The sequence below is a fragment of the Pteropus vampyrus genome, unplaced genomic scaffold (assembly GCF_000151845.1).
Source record: "Pteropus vampyrus isolate Shadow unplaced genomic scaffold, Pvam_2.0 Scaffold121, whole genome shotgun sequence".
Classification (NCBI taxonomy): Eukaryota; Metazoa; Chordata; class Mammalia; order Chiroptera; family Pteropodidae; genus Pteropus; species Pteropus vampyrus.
Genome location: NW_011888902.1, coordinates 469,280 through 487,902, shown reverse-complemented (window position 1 = coordinate 487,902; position 18,623 = coordinate 469,280). Strand labels below are relative to the sequence as shown.

Sequence of the window (18,623 nt, the reverse complement as noted above, 5' to 3'; positions counted from 1 at the left end):
TCTAAAGCACAGTAATTATTAATATTAATAGGAGCGTAGAAAATGGAGAAGACTCATTGTTATTGTTGAAGAGTCCTTAATATAGAATCTTTGGTCCCTAGGGCATTAAAGGCACATTTACATATGTCTTTAAATTGTGCAGAGGAGTGTATCTGAGCATTTTGTTGTTGGTTTGCTTATTTATGTATCTTTAAGGGGAGAGCTTTCAGTACTTTCATCAGACCCAAGAGGTGTACATGATCCAAAAAAAGATTACAATTCACTGCACTTGAGAAAATAAGTACATTTATCTTAAGAACAGCCTTGGCTCTTAGTACAAATAGATATAATGTGAATTTTCTAGGATATCACCATACTTCCTTCTCCTTTCCTGGAGACTCAGAGCATGAGTTGTTTGACGTCTGTTCTGAGTTGAAGGTTGACCAGTCTTTCTCTTTCCTCATCTAGTGTAACTTATGTCCAGAAAAACAAGATAGAGCCCCAGGCTTGGATGATACTTTAGAGAGAGTGTCCCAAGTTATGTGGAGAAGGGTCTATGAACTCATAGGTAGAGCACACAGACGTGGGCATCCAGTAAGCTCTGACCCAGGGTGGGATGCACTGTATGGCTCCAGCCTGTCCCTTCGAGGTTGCTGCCCTCTGTGTGTTTGCTGGTGCTCCTGGAATACCTGATACGGACACCTGCACAGGTGCTGCTGATGAGGTGAAGAGAGTTAGGAAAGTCCCTAGCATATGGCCTGACTCATGAAGACATACATCCAAGAAAGGTTGTCTGGGTGCTTTTCTGTTTCTGTTGGGAGTTGTCTCCACCCCTCCTACCTTGTCTCTCTCTCTCTCACTTGCCTGTCTTCTTCAATTTGGCTGAGAAAACCATGAGGGTTCAGCTTCAACAGTCAAAATCTAGGAGGTCAGCCAGAGCAAGGATGCTCAAACTTTTAATTTGCATGTGAACATCTCAGGTATCTTTTAAAAAGGTAGATTCTGATTCAGGAAATCTGGAGAGGGGACTGAGATTTTGCTGTTTGTAAAACTTCTCAAGTGATGCTGTTGGTACTGGTCTATGGACCACTGTTTACCATCAGAGTAGCTGTAACATTGTCTATCAAAGAAGCAGAGATTAAAGAAGCAGGATGCGGGTTGGAAGGGGGGACATCACTGTGAGTGTGTCCTTATGCTTGGTCAGGAGCGGGCTCACTCTCTTCTGTCCTCCGAATCTCATCTTCAAATGGTTTTCTTCGTTTTACACATCACTGAGCCTCTGTTAAATCACACTGGAATTGTACCTAAGGCTGTGTCCTCACAATGAGAGGATCTAACCTAAGCTATTTTCTTTAAAAATGGAAAACGAAATGCATAAGATAATCTGAAAGCGAGTAGGCTGAAATCTGAAAATATAGTTGTAATCGTATAAAAAGAAAGAATAGTTGATTGTAATGTTCAACAGAGCCAGAACAGAGAAATGATTAAGAGTCATTGAAAAACAGATTAATAAGGCAGGAACCTGGGTGTCGAAATGCATTTGATGAACTGGAAAGACATCACTGAAGGGACTATTCCAGGTCTGAGCCGGGGAGGATGGAGTCATAAGGAAGAAGCACCCTACTCACGAAAATTGATTGTTCCGCCAAAGTGATAATTTTCAAGAAAATATGTTAGAAAATGGAGCAAGATATACTTTCTCTGCATAATGTACCCTTTCCTGCAGTTCATCAATGCTTTTTTATCTGCTCAGAACTAGATATTTGTCATTAATTACCACAACATGTTCAAAAGTCAATGTGTAAATTTTCCAGAAATAGATTACCTTATATTTTGTGCTCCCCACATAGAAAAGTGTACAAATGAATGTAATGCACAAGTGTCTTCAGCCTCTGAGGAGCTTTGCTCTGAATAGTGTAATGTGTGGATATTGGCTACAAGCGTTAAGACGGTGAAGGATATGAAAGGTGGGGAGTTTACCTAGGGCTTAAAAAAGAGGCACGAAGATCTGGGCATAAGTCGTGAGGTTTCCCATTCAGAGACATAAGGAGAGGTGTGTGGTAACATTTCTCTTGCAGCTGATAAGCTGAGGAATAGCTGATTACCCTGAGAATGTAGAGGGCCAGCTACAAAGGACAGGAACAAAGATACTGGGATGCAAATGAGAAAAGAATGGGAAAATGGATCTGAGCTTGATAGAAAGGCTCATACCGAAGGAGTTATCCAAGAATCAATATGGTGACAAACTACCTGCAGTTAAAACGGACGGAACTGTACCTGAGGCGAGGTTTCCAGCCTCAGTCTAAGTTGACTTCCACACGATTGGACACATCTGGCGTCTCCACAGGCATGAACTCACCCCCCAGGGCCAAGGTATACAAACGTGGCCAAATAATAATACCTTAGGCATTTAAGGCTAGATCCATCAGTGAAGATAGCATTGACAGGATGTCAGGGAGTACCTGGATGTTGACTTAAACAGTATGTGTAAAATGATATCAAATGAGGCCCATTGCTACCAAGACCTAAACAGATGTTATTAACAAACTCCAAAATATCTAGTGGCCCAAACAATATAGGAGTTCGTTTCTTGTTTGTATAACCCTTCCAAGGCAGCTCGTCACGGTTGCTTGATGGCTCTCCCCGCACCTGCTGATTCAAGGACACAGGCTTCTTCCATAGCTCGGCTTTCCCTTAGGGAAGGAAAAGACAGTGCAGGCAGACAACCCCCACCTTTTAAAAGTCTTGATCCAAAAGAGGCACACATCTCTTCTGCTGCCATCCTGTTGGTGAGAGCTGGTCACATGGCAACACTTGTTGCATGGAGTCCTGATCAAATGCGGCCACTGGCGGGGTAGCCACCTCTGAGCTACACTGTGCACCGTGGAAGAGGAGAGCAGGTCTTGGTGGGATGCCAGCCGACTCTGCTCAGTACCGTGCGACAGAAGGCAGCCCAAGAGTGAAGGGATGTTCTCTTCTACGTGTGGGACAAGGTGGCTTCTGCTTAATGAGAGGCCCTGAGAATAGAGCCCCTCATCGGCACCTCGGGGTCACCAGGCCATTCATAGTGGTGGACCCCGGGTAGCAGAGGTACCAGTGGAAAACAGTTGGCTACAGCTGTGTCAGCCCATGTCAGGAAAAAGAGGAATGGAATACGACTGGGAGAAGCACCAGCTCACACGCAAAGTGAGAAGACTTGTTCGTAAGCACGTGTGAGGGAGCGGCCCCAGGGACGAGCAGATGAGCAAGTGATGACCGCCGTCTGGGTGCTCCCAGACAAGGGGGCACGTGAAGAGAGCAGTATTACATCGAGGGTGCTTAGGGGTCATAGATTTTGAAGGCAATTACAGAATATGAATATTTTAAGAGTTTTGGCAAGAGCAGCCAAAACAGGATATAGATATATGATAGGTAGATAGGTAGATGGACTGAAGTGGAAGTATACTATATCACATATATGATATATGTTATAGACAAATGTATGATATCAGTATAGTGAGTTTGTTTCAAAAACTAGTCAGCACACTGTCGCACCCCTTTGTGCTTTTTGATGATACGGATTTATTCAGAGCAGAACGTAGCCAACCTCCTTCTTCCATGGCCTACCAGACCAGCGTGCCGATCACTTCTCGAGTCATGTGCACTCCCAATCAGTGGCAAGGGCACGAGGCTCCCCTGTTCGTCGGGCCTGGGGGATGTTTAAGCTCGTGGGCTGAGGGACTGGTCTCTACCTTTGTCTGCTCCCATGTGGTTTTATTACCTTGCATGGGAGTGCCGCATTTTGAAATGTGTAGGACAGATTGGCAGGCGGATGACATATTGCTAAAAATGCAGGACAGAAACTTGTCAGTAAGATTCTCATCTATGCCATTTGTTTCACACTTGCCATGTGCAAAGACTGATGCAAGCACTTTTAGTCAGTTAATTCAGCCCTTACTAAAGGTGTGAGGTAGTTACTAGTTTAACCATTGCGGAATTAAGGAGACCGAGCCTCAGAGAAATTAGGTAACTCCTCCAAGATCACACCACTGATACCAAGGAATAGCAGAAATTCTAAACTTGTATTGTTTCCAGAGCCCAAGGCAAACTTGTGGGTAGAGATGCTTGGTCCTACTTAAATATAGAGTCCACAGCAGGTTGCTAAACTAGATGTTCATGCACACCGTCCTAAGGTAGGATGGAAGCTTGTCCGTTTGCCTTGGGATCATTATAGTAAGTCCTGTGAATTTAATCCTAACTGTTAAAAAATTCCTAAATATTTAGGAAATAACAATGTGCATATAATTTAGTAGCCAATTAATGTCTTGTAATCAGTACAATCCTCATGGAGATTCGAGTGGTGCCGACGAGTTCAGGTAGCCCCCTTAGCACTTAATGCATACCAGGGATTCAGCTCATTATCTCACACATACGCTAATTTAACTATTTTCTGGTGGCACTTTTTAAAAGCCTGATTTTAGTTTCCTTATCTCATATGGGCATCTTCCTCTCTTAAGAATATCCAGAATTTGTATTTTTCCTGGATCAGCAAACTAACACAATAGTAAGCAAACATTCTATTGTAGGAGTTCATAGCAACTTCGATTGATTTTACCAAAATGAAACAAAGACGTTTAAACCAAACGAGTTAACTTTCCTAAAAGCGTATTTCTATATATTAACTTCGATGTGGAAAATGCATTTATTTATGTTGGAACTGTTTTTAAAATGCTACTGTGAGTTCTTTCATTTTGATAAAGTTAAAACATACTCTTTTTATTAATTTTGCAGCAAATTACACTAAGATCACACCATATTGTGCCATTCACATGACATTTATGAAATGATCCAATTTACCATGGCGACATATATTACATGCATTTTCTTTTTACAAGTTATAGTTTATAATCTGAGCGAAATAGAACTAAACCACTACCACCCCCCAAAAAGGGATGACGCAATAAGAAATTATACCCCTTTGAGAGCTAGCATATAATTATAGTGCTTCTCTTCAAACCGCTCGAGTACGTAGCATTGCTGGGAACGGTGTGTGTGGGAAACATCTTCACCCTCTTTCTGTCTTGAACACTCAAAAGACTGAGAAAAATGGTCTTTCGTTCCTACCATTGCTTTGTTGGAGCATGCTTCAAAATGTCACCTTTTTGCACACTCCTTAGAAATTATAGTGGGGAAATTTGGAAAGCAGTTTCTCAGAAATGCCTTTTGGAGAGAGAGGGGACTACAAAAGTACACCAGCCTGACAAATGACGGGCATTGTAGAATGGAAAAGAAAAGACATCTTGGTTTTACACCAAGTAGAAGCTTTTCTTCTACAATGACTTTTTTCGACAGCTGAGCAAAATGATAAACAGCAGTATCACAAAACACTTAAATAGAAACAAGTATTATGATGTACATTATTCACCCAGCATTCTCCAATTCATGACATTTATATGTGGCAGAAACTACTGCAGATTCATTTATTTATTTTTGAAGTGAAATGACTGCTTTACAAAGGTAGCCTGTTACATTAATATGGACTTTTCTTCTCTAGAGAGGAAGAAGCATAAGGAAAGAAATCATTGTATCTATACTAGAAATATATAATAATTCTTAGGGTCCACACCTTAGGGCTGAGCAAGCTTCTTAGCAGAGAGAATATACTGTCCATAGATGATCGATGATAGAGATAGATAGATACATACATACATTCATATGTTACGATAAATATGTATTCTTTTAGAAGCACCAGTAGTGCTACAAATAATTAGATATTTCACAAAAGCTTTTTTAAAAGGAATTCTAAAACCATTTTATTTCTAGAATTAACATTCACATGCTGAGTAGTATAATTACTCCAATATTAGTTCAGAAACACTGTTTATTTGATACACAAAGATAGAACTATCAATAATTTGAAGAGATGCATGACAGAGGAAAAAAATCAGTAAGACAAAATTTCTAGGAATTGACTTACTGCAATGACAGCATAGGTAGCAAGTACTTAAACACTAATTCTTAAATATTTGTGTTTATAAGAACCATGATGTTCGTTTATTTTGTTTTTAGGATTTCGCATGTAAGTGAGAGCATGTGGTATTTGTCTTTGTCTATCTGACTTATTTCACTTAGCATCATACCCTCTAGGTCCATCCATGTTGTCGCAAATGGTAAGATTTTATTCTTTTATATGGCTGTGGAATATTTCATTGTGTACCTGCACCACATCTTCTTTAACCAGTTGTCTGCTGATGGGTGTTGAGGCTGCTTCTGTAACAAGGCTAGTGCACAAGCCCACTCTCTAGTCTTTTAACTTGTCCAAAATAATCCCCCAACCTCCTTCTCGCCCATCTTTCTCTTATAAAACAGTACTACTGTTTTAAATGTTTATTATTAAATGCTTTCAGATTTTAAAGAAAAAAAAAAGAGCAAAAACAAAGAACCTAGGTGAAAGGAAATAATTTCTTAAAAGACTAAAAATTAGACAAACTAGAAATGGGACAATAAGTAGTGAAATTAAACAAACTCAATAGTTGGTTCTTTGAAAAGATTAATAAAATTGAGAAAACGCAAATTGCTAATATCTGAAATTTTAAAAAGGGACATCGCAGCATATTCTACAAACCTCTAAAAGATAATAATACAGTATTCTGAATTATTTTCTCCTAAGAAATTTGATATCCTAAATGAAATGGACAATTTAACACAGAACTAACACAAGAAAAAGCAGAACATTAATACAAACCTAACATAAGAAAAAATAGAAAATCTGAATAACTCTATGTAAATCAAAGACATTGAATTTGTAATCAAAATATAAATTTCAACAAGGAAAATTTCAGGCCCAGAGGACTTAACTGGTGAATTCTTTAATAACATAAATATATCACATCCATCCTATGTAGACTCTTAGAAAACTGGGGAGCATGGACTTCCAAACTTGTTTGGTCATGGCTCTGTAATCTTAATATCATAAACTGACTTTTTTTTTAAAGTCCATTTGGATTTTTTACATAAATAGATGTACTATAACTTAATATATTAGCAAATCAAATTCTGTAGTATGTGGTAATGCACCATGACAGTCTGTCCTTCCTATAGAAAGGACAGACCCCTGAGGTAGGATATTAATGTTACATGAGGCTAGAGAGGCGCATGGAGGCCATGTTGTGGGAGCCGGACATTGCTAGGCAGGCAATAAAGAGCTGTTGAACGTTGCTGAGCGTGAACGTGACACAGTGGTATACCACGCAGGCAGGAGGCAGTGTGAGCAGTGCATCCCAGAGGGGAGAAGTAGTGTGTCACAAGGATTGTTTAGAATCGCTAGTACTTGGTGATACTAAAAAGGAAAGCAATGTTTATATGATTTTAACTTGTTTACAGAAAGTACATCCTCTTAACTTTCTGCGCTCAGTGTGTTCCTCTCTATCTCACCTTTACGATGCTCCAGAATTATCATCAGAATTGGCGTGGACGAAAATTAATATGATAGTTTATTAGATGTATTAGGGACGAGGACTAGACCATAAAAACCATTCTCTGTGAGTTGCTGGGTAATGATGGCTACTCTAAAGGGAGACGTGGTAGAAACTCAGAGATATTGCTCATGTAATATGACCTTACACGACTCACTGGGTACCTACCATATCCTTGCATGTCATCAGACATTTGTTGAGTAACAGTTTGAATGAATGAGTTTCTCAACAGAGAAGAATAGGAGTTAAAGAATTTATGTTAAAAAAAGTCTACAGTCATGTCTATAAAAGAAAAGAATATTCTCAGGAATGTTCTCATTGATCAGTAGATTTTTGCCCTCATTTGTATTTCTTTTCTGTTCAAACAAAACCCACCAAATCAAATTTAATTTCCAGGGTAGATTTCCTGTTCTTACGATTTTGAATTTGCTTTTCAAATTCTTATTTTGTTTGGCATCATCAATATTATCTCACTGGCTTTTAATGAGTTCTCTGAGAAGATGTAATCTGTAGAACATTAGATCATCTCTGCAACCAGGTAAATGAGTATTTAGGAAGATGTATATTTATATTGTTTTGAAAATGCATCTTTAAATTACTTAAATTTGATGTCGATTACATAGAGAAGCTCTAATAAATATTGACGATGCTGACTTAATTTATTAATCTTTAAATCATGCTTCATATTTTCTTTAAACACAGAAGTGCTTTTTTCACATACACAAAAGTGATGTAAGAATTATTCGATGCCTTGAATTCACTCTGATAGAATTCCATCTTTTAATTTAGAAGGTAGTTGAGCAATAATTATTGCAGAATCTTACTCTTTTATCCCTGCCAAATTCAGTTTCAGCTGTCACACATTTGACTGTGTATATCCACCATCACTACAAGTCGGGGATGGCAGACTTTTGAAGGATAGTCCAAAATGGAGAAGTCCTGCGTGTGTTCATAGGGCAATACATAGCACCCATTAGCGAGCGTCAGTGCTAATTCTCAAAATAATAACTGGACTGTGTGGCTTCCACTGATCTTCCACTGTGCATCCAGCTCCTCAGAGAGACTGGCCGGCCTTCACCTTCCATGGGTCTGCCTGTTGCTATTACATTTGCAGCTTATCACAAGCAGGGTGAATTTAGAATAGTGATTTTGAGCATGCACTTGGGAATTAGGCCATTTACTGTCTGGCACTCAATAAGTAACTTGATCTTTCGTAGGTTTGGTTTCTTCGGTAAAATGAAGCATCATGCATTTCACAAATGGTGAAATGACTAAAACTTTTGCTATTGTGGAGCTTACGTTGTAATGTGGTTTGTAATGTGGCTTCTTCCTTCTGTTGTTTCTTTTGTGCCTGTTTTTCATGTTGGAAATTTTGCACAAACGTCTGATGAATCTTTGTTGCCTGTTCTATTCTGTAAGAAATGATAAAACACTCCCAAATGGGACTTCCCTCTTGAATGCATGAACAGCAAGAGAGACCAGAAGTCATAGTCCCAGATGTCAGTGTAGAGATTTTATCTCTGTAGTTTTTCTCTGCCATAAAAGTTTCCTTTTATGGAAAATAAGTCTGTCTCTTGGCTGTCTCCAGAAGCAGTATGGGAGAAGGGGAATGGTGGCAGGGGATAGGATGTCCCTTAGTCTATAGACTTTCACTTAATGCTCCAATATCTGCCCTATACCTTAGACTCTCATCGATGGTTAATGGCCTAATACAATAGAGCAGGTTAGTTTTAATTTTTCTTGACAATAGGACTGGTGGTAGCATGCAGTAGGAGTAGTTCGCCTGGCTGTGTAGGGTTGAAATGGGGCCCTGGAAATCTAGATACTTGCTGTGTAGAATTCCTGTAACTCACAATTCTCAACCTCGCCACTACTGGTATTTTGGGCTGGAAAATTCCTTGCTGCGGGAGGCTGTCCTGTCCATTGCAGGGTGTTGAGCAGCATCCTTAACATCTACCCACCAGAAGCTGGCAGCATCCCTTCCCCAGCTGAGACCACGGAAATAGTCTCTAGCCACTGCTAAATGTCTTCTCGGGGGAAAAATAACCCTCAGTAGAGAATCGTTGTTCTAACTTCAGGCCTATATCCTACTTCTTTAAGCATTTTGTGGCCTGTAAATCTTACGACTTTCTGATGTTCCGTAGGAAGATATTAGTTCTCTTGTTTTAAAACTCCAATTCAGCTGGCCCCCATCCATATTGTAGCTTCTCTGATTCATTAAGATGTTGTGTATATTCACTTATAATTCTTTCTTCCAATTTCTTTGAAATTTTCTGTGAAATTTGTTCCCTATTGTTTTCTCTACTGGTCTCATTAAATTTATGGGTTATACTTCTTTTTATCTCTATTATATGTGAGGTATGAGGAAAAGGAGGAAATAGGCACATGCTTAATCATCCAAATTTTATCAAAAATCTTATTTTTGAAGACTCGTTTTTGAATGTATATTTTTCTAACAATGGCCAGACAGTCAATACTTACATACTTTTCTCTAAGTAAAAAAAGAACTTTATTGTGATTTCCCCTCCTTTTTCTGCCCTTCTATCTCTCATGCATCAGACTTGTCTTAACTTTATTAACCTCTGGATGAACCATTTATAGCAAGGTCAGGCTTTGTCAGGGAGCAGAATGTGTACAGTATGCTTATCACTTATGTCTGTTTTCCTGGACACGGAGTGTTTATCACCACCAGACATACCTAAGGGTCCGCATGACCACAGTTTAATCTATTGTATTTGGTAGCTATGCCTCATAGAAGTCACCTAGATTGTGACAGAATCTTATTTCTTTCTTTTTTTTTTTTAAATTGCAATAAGAACACTTAACACGAGACATACCCTTTCAACCAAATTTTAAGAGCACAGTAAGTGTTGTTATCTATAGCAGATCTCTAGAACTTTTTTTGTCTTGCATAACTGAAATTTTATCCCGATTGCACAGGAACTCCCTGTTTACCCCTGTCCCCAGCCCCTGGCAACCACCCCTCTACGCTGTTTACATGAGTTAGACTATTTTAGATATCTCACATAAGTAAAATCATGAAGAGTTTGTCCTTCTGTGACTGGCTTATTTCACTTAGTGTAAGAATCTCAGGTTTCAATGAAGAGTTATCTAATAAAGAGACCATTGATTTAAATTCTTATTTGAGTAGTTACTAAATGAACACTAATCCCTCTTGTCCTTTCCTTTCCTCTCAGTCACATACACAGCCACAGAATGTTTCCAAATTCTATTCATGGGGCTGTTGCTTAGGCTTCCAGATATCTCAGAATGCATTGTTCTTCTGTTAATTCATCTAAATTATGCCTGTTTCAGAGTTTGTCTTTAAGAAAAAGTTGTGCTGATGGAGTGGTAGAAGATTCAGGACTCTGATTTTGGCTGCTTTGAACAGTCAAGGGATGACATGCAGTTTTGGATCTATGTGGTTCCTTTTGGTGGTATAATAAGCAAATATGTCTGGCAAACTTCTTTGGATCTGTATTTGATTCAAGTTCAGAGCTGACAGCTTGTGCTAAATGTTTACCAGTGCAACTCCACGTATGATGCAACTCATGAAAATTCACTTTGGATTTTGTCATCTTGTAAACTCAGTTTATACTTGTTTTGTGAGGTTAAAAATTGAGACTTCTACTTTCAAGCAAACAGAGCAATAGAAATTGATTTACCCTTCCACCTAAAATAACCAAAAGATGGACAAACTATATTAAACAATGGTTTGCAAGACACTGGGCATCACTGCAGACAGTGTCCAAGAGTGACAGGAAGCAAATTAAATAGGTCCTACATTTGCCCTGTATCGCCGCCTTGAGAGAGTATCCAGGCCAAGGTACAGGGAAGGAGAACCCAGACGAAGCCCAGGGGATTCTCTGAGTTGAGACAGAGCTGAGAGTTTGGAGAGTCCAAAGTGGCTGAAGTTTGCAGAGAGAGCAGCACAGAAGGAAAATTCCAGAGATGCACAGAGCGTCTTCCTTGAGTATTCAGCTGCCTGTCGATCGTTGCAGGTGTGTGAGAATGGCGAAGGAGCAGACTGAAAGGATTAAGGACGATGGTGTTTAACTCTCGTGCAAGACTGGGGTTAGTACCTGTTTCTACCAGTTTATAAGGCGGTCTCAGCAAGAGGGAATGGATGCCACATTTGTAAGCATTTCAAGCCTTTGCTTGCATCATTTTGCTGACATCCTGTTGGACAAAGAAAATTAGTAAGTCAGCCTAGGGTTAGTACAGAAGTAGCCCACCAAAAAGCATGGAAATGGAAAAGGTGTTGCACTCGACTTTTTGGAAGTGTGTTTGTAAAAGAAGGGGACTCACCTGTCTTTCTTCCTAGTTGGTGGACAGGGATTGAACTTAGAGTGCATTTATATACCCTCACATAAAATGAAGAGAATCTGCAGCTGAGTTATACAGAAGTAAAGTTGTATTTTCAGGTGAATCTTGAGAAACTGATTAAAAGACCATCATTATATAAAACTATAAAGCCTTTTGTCGCTTAAATATAACCCACGTTTTAAGGTATAGTTACTATAGAGAAAGTCTAATTTGTAGGCATTGTAAAATTGATTATTTGCAGCAGAATTTCTCACGTAGAGAGTTTTGTTTGATCTTGTTGAACAGAAAGTCCTTCGGCGTGACTGCGGTGTTGTACAAATCAAGGCAGTAGTGGATGCTTCGAGAGACGTTCCGAGTGAAAGGCGAGGGGGGTGTAAAAAGGAAAAGGAGACATGCGTTAGGGAGCAGTGAGGAGTAGAGCGAGGAAATGGGGGCTGAGCGGTGTGCAGAAACCTCTGAAAATCTCCACTTGTGGGGAAAGGAAAAAGACATTATCAGTTACAGAGTAAAGCTCTCGTTCTGCTTTTGCCCCAAAACTTTAGTAACTATTCGTTTTTATTAATAATTTAACAAGAACTCGTTTTCTTGAAATCGAGACATTGGCCAACTTTCACCTCTAGGGTGAGGCAGGGCTCAGCTCTCCCGTGGCAAAAAGATTCCGAAGTGGAAGAAGCAGAAATTAGAGTCAGCGGGACCATGAGAATATCAATGAATATAGAATGCTTATAAGCTTAAGGAGCCCTTCTGTCTTGCTCCAGGAATAGAATGAGGGCTACAGGCAGCCTTATCTAGATTTCAAGAGGCAAGAAAACCCCAGGCGGTATATACATTACATTTAAATAAGAATATAACAAAATACAGAGAAGATCACATTTTGCCACAGAATGTACTTTTATTTCTCTTTCCCTTTTTCACTCTTTTTTGCTCTTAATCTTTGAAAGAGTTTTCTTTAGATGTGGGGTGTATATAAGGTTATTCTTTGACAAATATAATGCACGTCCAGTCTTCGAAGATGTTTGCCATCTGTTTAAAGAACGAGACTGATACAACAGCAAAAAATAAGGGCTCACTTTTAGGGTGATAGACGTGAAGTGTTACGATGTTCATGGCTATATGTAACACATACCCACCAATAAACGCCATGTACTTTTGCAGACCAAATTAAATCCCAGTCTGGTTTCCATGGGACTGAATGAGACAGGGCGGGGACACAGCCAGGCACAAGCAGGCAGCTCACAGTCCTTGCATATCTTTCTGGACCTACGCGCATCTCCAGTGTTGAGGTTCATTATTATCTGCAACCATATCTGGTGCATGTATAAAGCTTTATTTTTCAGAGTTTTAGACAATTTTATGTCAATTATTTTATCCTGAAATAATGACCCCAGGGAGTCTCTATTTCTCAGATGAGGAGAAAGGAAACAATGATAGATTTATAAAAATTCTCTACATCTTCGTAACTGAATCCTCATATCGTGTGGTCGTTTTGAATAACCTCAAGATTAAAGGTAAATCACACCGTGTCTTTTCCCAAGTACCACAGGTACTGCCCTGCTTCAAAGTGTGCAGAACCAGATTCAGTCCAAGAGAAAGGAAAGCAGGGGGAGAAATGCCAGGGACTTGATGAGATGTCTAAACGGCATCTCTTGTGAAAGTCATAAGTTACCGAATTTCTCATATTTATTTCACATTTTATAGTACATGTTCCTTTATGAAAAGTGTTAGCTCTTTAGTTCTTTCTTCAACCAACATTGTATTATCTATGTATATAGTAGGTGCATATTATATATTTTATATATTTTCATTCTCAAAAAGCATCGTGAAGAAGAAGATTACTTATTTTTTAGCTATTTTGCTTGACAACGCTCTGAAACATGTAACTTTTTTTGCATTTTTTTAACCACAATGTACATCGGCTAAATATTCTTAATGTGATTAAGTCGTGCTACAAATGAACCATAAATATGCTGAAATATTCTTAAAAGCAGGATTGTGCAAAAAAAAAAATGTAATCAGGGTCAATATCAACGGGCCTAAAAGGATGCTATTAACAAAGACCTTTATTTTACACATTGTTAAAAGCTTGGTGGGATAATATTATTATAGAAAGAGTCTTCCTTAAATTAAGCACCTGGTATGTATAAAACGAGTTTGGATGAAAAAGACAGTAAATGAGGGGAAAGAAAAACAGAGAGGTCAAGTTGGAAAGACTAAATTAATTGCTGTCTCTTTTCTATTTTCAGTCTCCACATGACTATTTTGATTATAAAGAAATGGTGCTTAATGCTTAATCCCACATTTTCCTTTTAGTCATATACTACTGACTTCTCTGGGGGTTATTTTCATTCAGTTCTATATATTCACCCTGCTGAAGCTTCCTATGTTTTTGTGTCAGGAGGAAAAAATACCTTATTACCTTCTTGTCTGTTTAACATTTAAAGTTTTTTTCTCCCTCCCTCCCTGTCTTGTACCTAATGAGCAAATTATCTAAAAATAGATACGTTCATCATTCTACAAAATGTTGTATCTTCTCTAGATTGGAGGCCAGTGTAATTGTAAGAGACACGTTTCTGGCAGACAGTGCAATCAGTGCCAGAATGGATTCTACAAGCTACAGGAGTTGGATCCTGATGGCTGTACTCCTTGCAACTGCAATACCTCTGGGACGGTGGATGGAGATATTACCTGTCACCCGAATTCAGGCCAGTGCAAGTGCAAAGCAAATGTTATTGGTATGTGTAATGCAGAAGTTTACAGTCACATCTCTATTACCATCTGGAATAAAATTCTTTGTTTGATTTCTTAACTGAAGAGTAAAGCAAATTTCCGGACTCAAGGCAGACTGGAAAAGAAAAAACAATTTGGAAGAAATTAACTATCTAAAAATGATTAAATTAATACTTCCATCAAACTTCAGCTTGAAGCTTAGTTTAATCAACCCTTTAGAAGTTTCTTTAGTCTGTAGCTGCATTAGTTCACACAGTCCCATACTAATAAGTCATAGAAAAATATAATTTGCTTACTGCATAGATGTTTCTTTTAGAAAATTAGCACTTTTTCAAAATGTTTTGTACTTAATGAGTTCTAAGCAAATCATTTCCATGCTAGTTTTCTTAATAGACTAAAATAAATGGATTTTTTCAAAATATTCTGTGCTACAGGGTCCTTTGTGATAAATCTTTCCATTTTTTTCTATTATATTTCTTTGAACTGTTCCTATGAAATGCAAAATAAGTCAACATAATTCTACAGATCATGTATATTGCTAGGGTTAGTTATAAAAGGCCACATAATTTTAATTTTGTAATTCAGTACCAAGTTGATTATAATAAACAGCTACCTTCAGTGTTATTTATCATTTTTTTATATAAGACGTGCTTTTTTGTTTGTTACTCCCACAGGTATTTTTCAGAAATTAGATTTGATTATAGCAATTTATTACATCCAACATTTTTGAGGGGAACCACAGCCACATAAGGACAAAATTTATCAAGTGCCCAAAATGCACTATGTACATAATGCACTTTGAAATTTTGATATATGAGAATATTATGAGAGGAAAGTTTCCTGATGAAGTGACTCTTGTAACTGAACACGGCGTGGTTCATGCAGGAAGTTTGAAAAAGACCTTTACCTTTCTATTGTCATTCAGGACACCAAGTCTCCCATGGCCTTTCTACCATTGACCTCAACCTCATAACAAAACCATGCCTGGCAGTCTTCACGCACACACACACCCCCGCACACATGCACACACGCACACGCACAAATGCATACACGCACAAATGCATACACGCATATATTCATACATATGAATGTGTTATGCTAAATAATTTCTTTTCTGTACTACAACACTAAAACCTATTCTTTATCTTTTATATGTATATTGATATATAGACATAATTTTATTTAGCTAGACGAGCATTTCATTTTAATTTAATAAAAAACAATATGGGCATTCTTAATGGTTAGTACACAAGATTTCTCTGGTTTAAAGAAAGATTGCATCAAAATCTATAACATAACTTGCATTTCAAACATACAAAAACTCAACTTTTCAGAAAAAGAGCATCACTAACTTGTATATAGAAGCACATTTTTGCATGTGTTATCTGTGATGCTGAATGAATTCTAAGTCCTTGAATTCATTCTATATGACATCCTTTGTACTTTAGTATGAGATATATTTTAAATTCAAAATAAGAAAACAAAGTTTAACAAAATGCCTTTACATACAATGAGGTAGTAGCTTCTCTGTGTATCAGTGGAATCTTGTGATGGTAGGACTCCAGAGCTTAAGGAAGAACAAAATATCAAAACTTACCATTAACTTAGAATTTGTTATGACCTCCCTGCCATTTACCTATTTTACCTATTAGTTTTCTGCAGGAAAATACAAATAAATAAATAGATAGATAGATAGATAGATAGATAGATAGATAGATAGATAGATAGATAAATTGAAGTCACCATTTTGATATTATTTCTAAAGTTATATCTGCACATGCAGTATTTTTAATCAAAATATAAACTTGGTATGCATAAATATTTATTTTTCTGATGGGATTAGTAAGCAACCTTATGCAATTTTATCTTGTTAATAAGGGAAAAAAAAACCCCAGAAAATACAAGTGTGTGTTGTATATGCTTCAGAAAGCAAACTGTTAGAGTTACGAAAACTGTTAAATCTTACTAATGATTCTATCACCAGTAAAATACATTAGCGCCGATAATTTTATTAAAGTAGGTCATTCATCTAGAATAAAAAGGGAGAAGAATGTGAATTAAATGCCAAGTGTGCTAACTCGCCTGTACTTGTTAACACCGAGTGCGATGCCCTGTAGGCCTTCCTGACTATCGTTAGGAATAGATTACCTGTCAGGAATATGTATGGCATATTCAAATAAGCACTGCGCATATTTTTAAAACTGATATGATATGAATCCATGTAGACCAATTTTAATAGTTCAAAATGAGTCATAATTCTTGTTAACAATACAGTTATTTTTAAAATTTGCAGCAGTAGTGGTCCTTTTTTATTTTCCTTATTGAAATTAAATGATATGCCTTAGGTGAGTCATTCATCACTGTTGAAGAATTTGCCTTCCATTGGAGTTCTTGAATTTTTATTCATGTATATATACATATATATTATGCATTTTCTTCTCGTTTAGGAAATACTTTTCTACATATGAGTTCCTGAGTGTGTTTTTGACCGTTATTTTAGGACTAATTTTTTTTTTTTATTGCCATTAAAGCTTGAAATAAATGTTTTCAATTGCTTCAACCCCACATAGTTACTTAAATTCATGGATATGTGAAGGCTAAAGAAAGTGTTTTGCATCACAGCATTTACTATTCAAAATAATTTTTTTAAATTCCTTCGTCTTGTAATATTCTTTATGAAACTAACCCAAGTTATCAGTGGTGTTTTAGGTGATAAAACATTTTTCTCTGTTTGTGAAATGTATATTTGTACTCCTTTAAGTAGAAGCCACATAAACAGCAGAATTTATTTAGTGTTTAAAGAGGTATATTCTGAATCATACAATATGACAAGCAATGTGATTGCTTTATGAGCCAAGGAGAGCATAATTTATATTAATTGAAAATGATAAAATATAGGAGCATATAAAAGCATTGAAATAAAAATTGTTCTGGATAAGTTTTATTTTTATTAATTACTTAAATGTGTACTATTCAGAAGTAAGTATATATACTGTTATCACAAACATAGTTACCAACTTAACATTTTATTAAATGTTTTTCAGGGATTCTGACTTCTAGGAAAATAACTAATGTGATATGCAATTTTTTTGTACAGCTTTGAAAATGTACTTCACTCTCTACAATACTATTAAGTGAACATACTTTGTTAATAGAAAATCACTAAAAATAATAGTTCGAACATAGTTATTAGTTTTAAAATAAGTTTTAATATTCGTCAAAGAGAAAAGCTCTTATGTGTAAGAGAAGCAACACTTGCATTAAGCATTTTTCTTTGCATTAAGTAATAAATGAATAAAATTTAAAGCTTCATAAGTGCCATATTCGGAACTGTCATCATATTTCGAGTGTGATTAGCCTTCTATGGCATCGCTTGCGAGAGAACACTCAGTATTTTGTGTCTGCGTCAAATGTTGTGCTTCAGCTATCTGAAAACATAAACAATCATTTTCACACTTTCACCTTTAAAAAAAAAAATTTATCTGTAGGGCTTCGATGTGATCACTGCGATTTTGGATTTAAAGTCCTCCGAAGGGCGAATGCCGATGGATGCGAGCCTTGCCAGTGCCACCTCCACGGCTCGGAGAGCAGCGTCTGCGATCCTCTTTCTGGGCAGTGTGAGTGCAGAAAAGGAGCCAGAGGACTTCAGTGTGACACCTGCAGAGAGCACTTTTACGGGTTAGACATCACTGGTTGCAAGGCCTGTGACTGCGACCCAGCGGGGTCCCTCCCTGGAAGTGTCTGCGATGCCAGGACGGGACTGTGCCGCTGCCGGCCCTACGTTGGAGGGCGACGTTGTGACGAATGTTTGGAGGGATACTTCCATCTACAGCAAAGTAATTCTTCCCTCTGCCTGCCCTGTAACTGTGATGAGACGGGGACGGTAAATGGCTCTCTGCTGTGTGACAAATCAACAGGACAATGTCCTTGCAAATTAGGAGTAACAGGTCTTCATTGTAATCGGTGTGAGCTTCACAGGTACAATGTGACCACTGGCGATTTCCAAGGCTGCCGGATGTGTGAGTGTGACTCCTCAGGGACATTGCCTGGGACCATCTGTGACCCAATCAGTGGCCAGTGCCTATGTTTGCCTAATCGTCAAGGAAGGAGGTGTAACGAGTGTCAACCAGGTAAGAG

The 18,623-nt window shown here is 37.9% G+C and overlaps 1 protein-coding gene across 1 annotated transcript in view; it reads left to right on the top strand.

The window, feature by feature from the left end:
* USH2A (usherin) overlaps positions 1–18,623 on the top strand; it is a gene marked incomplete at its 3' end in the record, with an annotated part of 612,524 nt that overhangs the window by 128,631 nt on the left and 465,270 nt on the right. Inside the window, 2 exon segments of the mRNA XM_011366141.1 lie at positions 14,296–14,491; positions 17,975–18,616. Of these exon segments, the coding sequence (XP_011364443.1) occupies positions 14,296–14,491; positions 17,975–18,616 (838 nt within the window).